The sequence below is a fragment of the Physeter macrocephalus genome, chromosome 7 (genome assembly GCF_002837175.3).
Source record: "Physeter macrocephalus isolate SW-GA chromosome 7, ASM283717v5, whole genome shotgun sequence".
In the NCBI taxonomy this organism is placed as follows: Eukaryota; Metazoa; Chordata; class Mammalia; order Artiodactyla; family Physeteridae; genus Physeter; species Physeter macrocephalus.
In genome coordinates this window covers 68,900,956-68,908,095 of record NC_041220.1, presented here as the reverse complement: position 1 = coordinate 68,908,095, position 7,140 = coordinate 68,900,956, and the positions used below count along the sequence as shown (strand labels likewise).

Genomic DNA, 7,140 nt, shown 5'->3' with positions numbered 1-7,140 from the left:
GCATGTGGGATCCTCCCGGACCGGGGCACGAACCCGTGTCCCCTGCATCGGCAGGCGGACTCTCAACCACTGCGCCACCAGGGAAGCCCCGCTTTATGTTCTTAAACATACGATTTGTTCCTCATGAATATTTGGGGAGATGGTGGCATATGCAGTATAAGGAAGCTTGCTCTAAGACCCAACCCCAGCAGGGAAACTCAGGGAAATTACTAAAAATCAGGGAGTCCACTGAAGTTCATTATGATGACCCAGGGTTCACAGTTGCCCGCTTCTTACCCGCTGTGTTCTCTTGACCAAAATTTACTCAGGCCTCTCCCCTCCCCCGCACAGGCCCCTGAACCCTAGCTTGGCCCCCAGCCTGAGCAGGTGCTGAAATGCAGAACGTGTCCCCTTTTCAGCTGGTCCTGAGAACCAGTTGACACAGCGAGACAGATTTCCTGTCAGCCCCCAACGATTATGCCCCCTTGCTTGTCCAACTTCCCTTTGAAAGTTTCTGCTAAGGTCTGTTTATCTCCTCCCCATAAAAGAAAAGCTTTTTCTGTTTGATTTTCAGACTCTTGTATATTTCTGAGACTCAACTATTCTCTCTGTTGAAATAGTCTCTTTGAATAAAGCCTCTCCTTATCTAAGTCTAGATTTGACAGCTAGCAATCTTCCTACCATGCATTTCATTTTTTTTTTTTTTTTTTTTTTTTTTTTTGTGGTATTCGGGCCCGGACGCGCAGCCCCAGCGGCCATGGCTCACGGGCCCAGCCGCCCCGCGGCACGTGGGATCCTCCCAGACCGGGGCGCGAACCCGGTTCCCCCGCATCGGCAGGCGGACGCGCAACCACTGCGCCACCAGAGAAGCCCCCTACCATGCATTTCTAAGATGTTAGAACTCAGATGGTTTTTCACGTCAAAAGCTATGCGTTGACATACTGTATTAGATTCCTTGTATATGAAATAGCCAGGACAGGCAGATCTATCAACACAGAAAGTAAATTGATAGTTGCCAGGGGCTGGGAGGTGGGGAGGAGTGGGGAGTGACTGTCAAGGGGCACAGGGTTTCTTTTGGGGCTGATGGAAATATCCTAAACTTAGATAGTGGTGACAGTTGCACAACTCTGTTAAGACACTAAAAAGCACTGAATTGCACACTTTGGGTGAATTTTATGGTATTTAAGTTATATCTCAATAAAGATTTAAAAAAAACTGTTGTATTCCAATGGTAGACTGAAATAGAAAATGAAAGTGTGACATATCTTGAACTTTAAATTAAATTATAAGGTCTTTCTTTTACTTGATAAGATAATGTATATTATAGCCCTAATTTAGTGCATAATTCAATGTCTATTTCCAAAAATGCTTCTTAGCTCAGTGAAGTGAGAATTTGTACATCTCAATAAAATTTTTCAAATATTACAGCAGGCAAGGTAAAAAGCAGCAAAATTGATGTAAAGATTAAAATAAGAAATGGAGGGACTTCCCTGGTGGTCCAGTGGTAAAGAATCCGCCTTCCAATGCATTTCAATCCCTGGTCAGGGAACTAAGATCCCACATGCCATGGGGCAACTAGGCCCGCGCGCCACAACTACTGAGCCCATGCACTCTGGAGCCCATGTGCCACAACCAGACAAAGAAAACCCACGCACCACAACTAGAGAGAAGCCCGCGCGCCGCAGTGAAGAGCCTGCGCACCACATCGAAAGATCCCACATGCCGCAACTAAGACCCGATGCAGCCAAAAAAATTAAAAAATAAAAAACAAATAAAATAAATATTAAAAAAAGAAATGGAAAAAAATTAACTGGCTATATCATTGCCACTGGAATATTCTCAGAGCTAATTATGGAGACTGATCTCTAATTCCTTTTTTTTCCTTGGCCATGCCACGCTGTTCGCCTGTGGGATCTTAGTTCCCCGAACAGGGATTGAACCTGTTCCCCTTGCAGTAGAAGTGCAGAGTCTTAACCACTAGACTGCCAGGGAAGTCCCTGATGCATATTTTTTAATTGAAGAAGAAGCTTTTTTTCCTTCTTGGCCTATCTTTTAGCAAATCAATCAGAGTCATACATTTTAAGCGGCATTTGGATCAACAGTCCTATTCTTGGCACTGAAGAGAGGCTTAGAAGTTAAATGAAATACCATATGTGGAGGAAACGCCCAGACTTTAGTGAGTGCTTGCTCCCTGGGCTATTTTCTGCAATTTAAAATATCAATAGTTGAACATGGACTGTGGGATATATGCAGGTTTCAGTCTGTTTACGCTGCAGCACGTTGGAGGGGTTGGTTGACATCACAGACTGTGGAGCCCAAGTGCCTAGGTTAGAATTCCAGCTCTACCACAGTTTCCCTGGGTAACCTGGGGAAGGAACTTAACCTTCTGGTGCCTCAGGTTTGCCATGGGGGTAACAGTAGTCCCTAATCATGGGATTGTTATGAGGCTTAAATGGGTTGGTATTTGTAAAGAGGTTAGCACAATGCTGAGCGTATAGTAAGTGCCCGATGAGTGTTTATTTAAAAATACAATTTGAGGCACCCTAATGGGGAGTTCACCCTCCAGAGATGGTAATTAACATTTGAAAGATGAATCAGAGGCTCACTCTGGAGGAGGTTACCCTTAGACGTCAGCTATCTTTAACTCACCGTAGAAGCTATTAATTATCATGATGGATGTTAGATATGATTTTTCATTGGTGAAACGACAAGCTGTGTGGAGTACAGGTACTCCTACCCTGGCATTAATGGAGAAGCAGCCTGGAGCAAGCCCAAACGCCACCCCAAATTGGATATTTAAGATTCTGAACAACTTAGGATTGTTCATAACAATTTAGGATTGCTATTTAGGATTCTGAACAATCCTGTGTATGTACGAGCACTTAGATTTAATTGCCTGACTGACTAGAATGGTCACTGAATCCTGTCTTCCAAGAGTGTCTCATTTCTCTGAATGCAATCTTTCTTGCAAGGTGTTCTTTGGGTTCCTAAAAGCACAGACTGCAGAGACCTGATTGAGAAGACAGATCAGCTTATATAACCGTGTTTTTGTCTGCTTGTTAATCCATGTGTCTCTCCAGGAACGGATTCAGTCTGTGACTTATTTTCTTTTTGATATTCCCTGTTCGCATCACCAAGAGGGAGGAGATCCGCAGTTCCGACCTGAGTTTAACTTTGGGAGGCCACTGCCCAAAATAACCAAATATGATGAATTACCAAATGGGCTGAGGTCTGTGTTTTCAACAGGCTCCATAAAAATGCCAGTAAGAGTGTAATGTTTTTACCTCTCAAGGAGTTTACGATCCAAACGTGGTAACAAGACAAATACAGAGTTAAAAGGCAAAGGAAGACCTAAAAAGATAACTTCTTCGGGCATCCATTTAACAATATTTGTTGAGCATACTGTGTGTACCGTGGACTGTGCCGAGGGTTATGAGGAGCATAAGGATGAAATCAGTCACGATTCTGAGATGAAAAGAGCTAATCTTGAGATTTATTTAAAACAAGTGCAAAGTAACTCAGTTTATAAGCACTCAAGGGCTTACCTATGGCTAGCAGTAAGTCTTCAAAATGCCCAGACAATTCTCCTTTTATGCTGTCCTCAATGTCCTTCTGGCTGATATTTCTGTATTCATCAAATGCTAAAAAAAAAAGAGCACCACAAAAATATTTAAAGTATCCCAGTTGACCACACTTGAATATATTTTGGTTTTTGATTGATATGCAGCAAATCAAGTTATTAAGTGGCAAGCTCAAAAACTCCTTTATTTATTTATTTATTTATTTATTTTTTGTGGTATGCGGGCCTCCCTCTGCTGTGGCCTCTCCCGTTGCGGAGCACAGGCTCCGGACGCGCAGGCTCAGCGGCCATGGCTCACGGGCCCAGCCGCTCCGCGGCACGTGGGATCCTCCCGGACCGGGGCGCGAACCCGGTTCCCCTGCATCGGCAGGCGGACGCGCAACCACTGCGCCACCAGGGAAGCCCCTCAAAAACTCCTTTAAACCATCAAAAACTCAGCACAGAAGTTTTTGTTTTTTTATTACTTGAAAAAAATGTCATCTACAATAAAACCTGAACTTCATAGGCCATTTTCTTCAATGATCAATCTCTCTCTCTCTCTCCTCTCTTCCCTCCCCATTCCCAGGCTGTAAGCATTTAAAATAGCCTGAAAGGTTAAAAGATAAATAATTTATCTAGTAAGGTGGGCTACTTTTAAATTATAGCAGTACCTGGGAAACAATAATGTGGTCATGAGTCAAATATGTTTTAAATCTGCTAAAGAAATCTTAATTATGAAGATTTCTTTGTGCTGAGTAAATCATTCCCTAAGGCAGCATAGCCTACTTCATACTTACTAGAAGGCATTCAAAATACTTGATCAACATTTGCCCAAAAGCAAAACCTGTACATACGTCACCGAGCATGTAGGCATACTTTGTAAGCCAAGTATATTTTTTCCAAGTGAATTTCAAACAAAGAAAATTTGGAGAGAGATCTAGGATTGTTTGGTTTTCATTTTTCAAATAAAGACATCAATAAAGCAACTATAATATACTATTGCCATTATTTTACAAAAAGGATGAAATTTTAATGCCCAAGTTTCCTCATTTTCCCATGAACTCGGCATAAGCGTAGTCACCACTGTGGTTGTTCTCTAGACCAGCACTGGGAAGCCACAGTCAGATGTCCCTAGTAAGTGGAGATCTGGGCTTCTGGGTGCCGTTGCTTCCAGAATGACTCAGAGAGATGCATGAGTGAAGGGGTGGGTGCTTAGCTGTTCCATGTAATAGCTGGTCTGATAAAAAGAGTCCCCCCCACCCACCCATTTACCTTCATATCAGAAAAAGCTGAATGTTAATCTGCATTAATGCATTAACAAAGACTCAGCCGCAATACTTAGTTTTCCTGGAAAGTGGCTAACTAGGCAAGAGATGGGCTGGAAGCAGTGCAGTCAGGCTCCCCCATCCCACAGGAACACTCCTCTCTGCTCTCAACCCAGAGAGCTGCCCCTCTCTTCTCCCTGCCATCCCTCCCACCCCCACCCCCCAGGTTGTTTCCTGAAATGTTTGTACATAAAAATGGGACAGCCTTCACAATTTTTCACTTCGTTTTCCAGAACTATGTATGTTAAACCTTGAAATATTTGCAAAAACAATACAATGCAAAAAAGGATTATAATGCGAGTCCATACCCAGTTTCAGTTGAGGAAAGCTCCTTAAACACAGGATCTCAGTGAATGTATCTTCATCCGTGCCCCATCTGTTCTCACCAGCATTATAGAGAATCTATTGGACAAGGGAGAAGACTTAAATGTTATTACAGACCCAATTCTGTCTCTTTCTGAGGAGTTGGAATGAGAAGAGGGGCAAGTTCATTTTACAGGTCATTGAGATCATCGATAATCCGTGTCTCTCACTTTCAGTGGACTGGAAATCTGACAGTTGTGTGGCAGGAGCCAGGGGAATAATAACCACCACTGGGGAAGGCGGAAAGGTGGGGTTAGGGGATCCCCAGGTGTCAGGCTTCTCCTTCAGACAGGACAGGAGACAGCATGACCCCGGCTGGTGCCGTAGAAGTGAGAACGCAGTCAGGAGGGAGAATCGTTAAAGGAGATGTTTTATTTGCTCCGTTACCGACCTGGGCATCCTTTTTGGCCAGCTGCTCATCCACTTTCAGACCCTCATCTCTTCTTCCCTAGACAGGGAAGATAAAAGTGAGGGCAATCCTTTTAAAAATAAAAATTCCATCACTCGGCATTCCAACCAGCAGCACATCTTAGAGTTGCTTCTTCAGTGGTAACCACGCAGCACAGAAGAATCAGGCACTTGGGGCTCTCGTTCTGGCACTGACTAGCCATGAAATCTGTAGCAAATCACAGTTTTCTGAGCCGCAGTTTCCTCCCCTGAAAACTCAAATGCCTTAATGGAATCAAAAGATAAGCCACACACTGGGAGAAAAATATATGAAAACACATATCTGATACAGGACTTGTATCTAAAACACATAAAGAACTCTTAAACCCCAACAATAAGACAACAAACAACCCAATGAAAAATAGGCAAAATATCTGAATAGACATCAGATACACAGATGGCAAGAAGGCACATGAAAAGATGCTCAACATCATATGCCATTAGAGAACTGAAAATTAAAACACTACCCCTACACACCAATTAGAATGGATAAAATTCTAAACAGTGACAACACCAAATGCTGGCAGGGATGTGGAGCAACAGGAACTCTCATTCCTTGCTGTTGGAAATGCAAAATGGGACAGCCTCTTTGGAAGGCAGTTTGGCAGTTTCTTCCAAAACTAAACACACTTTTACCATACGACCCAGCAATTGTGTTCCTTGATACTTACCCAAATAAGGTGAAATCTAATGTCCACACAAAAACTGTCACATGAATGTTTATAGAAGCTTTTGTTCATAATTGCCAAAACGTGGAAGCAACCAAGCTGCCCTTCAACAGGTGAATAAACTGTGGCATATCCATACAATGCAATAGTACTCAGTGATAAAAAGGAAATGAGTTATCAAGCCATGAACAGAGGAAGTCTGAAAAGGCTGCTTACTGTATGATTCCAACTATAGGACAGTCTGGAAAAGGCAAAACTATAGAGATAAAGAGATCACTGGTTACCAGGCGTTCAGAGGGAGAAAGAGAGGGTTTGAATAGCTGGAACACAGATGATTTTTAGGGCAGTAAAACCATCCTGTATGATACTGTAATGGTGGACACAAGACATTACACATTTGTCAAAACCCACAGAACGTATAACACGAAGAGTGAATCCTAATGTAAACTATGGACTTTAGTTAATAATAATGTGGCAGTTCATTCATTCATCACCTAATTCATCATCTAATTCTTTTATCATTCATTCATCATCTAATTCATTCATCAACTATAACCAATGTACCACACTAGTGCAGATGTTTACAAACAGGGGTCACTGTGAGGGGGGAGGAGGGGCATATGGGAGCTCTCTGTAATTTCTGCTGCATTTTTCTGCAAATCTAAAACTGCTCTAAAAAATAAAGTCTATTAAAATAAACCAAAACCTCGGGCTTCCCTGGTGGCGCAGTGGTTGAGAGTCCGCCTGCCGATGCAGGGGACACGGGTTCGTGCCCCAGTCCGGGAAGATCCCACGTGCC

General features: G+C 43.0%; 1 protein-coding gene across 3 annotated transcripts in view; it reads right to left on the bottom strand.

Annotated features, from left to right (window-relative positions):
- Window positions 1–7,140, bottom strand: part of ANXA3 (annexin A3) — a 54,827-nt gene that overhangs the window by 7,588 nt on the left and 40,099 nt on the right. For all 3 annotated transcript variants that reach the window (XM_007107188.4, XM_007107187.4, XM_007107190.4), the window contains 3 exons: window positions 5,618–5,674; window positions 5,172–5,265; window positions 3,525–3,620 (listed from right to left, as the gene is read on the bottom strand). In XM_007107188.4, the coding sequence (XP_007107250.1) occupies window positions 3,525–3,620; window positions 5,172–5,265; window positions 5,618–5,674 (247 nt within the window). The remainder of the gene's footprint in view (window positions 1–3,524; window positions 3,621–5,171; window positions 5,266–5,617; window positions 5,675–7,140) is intronic.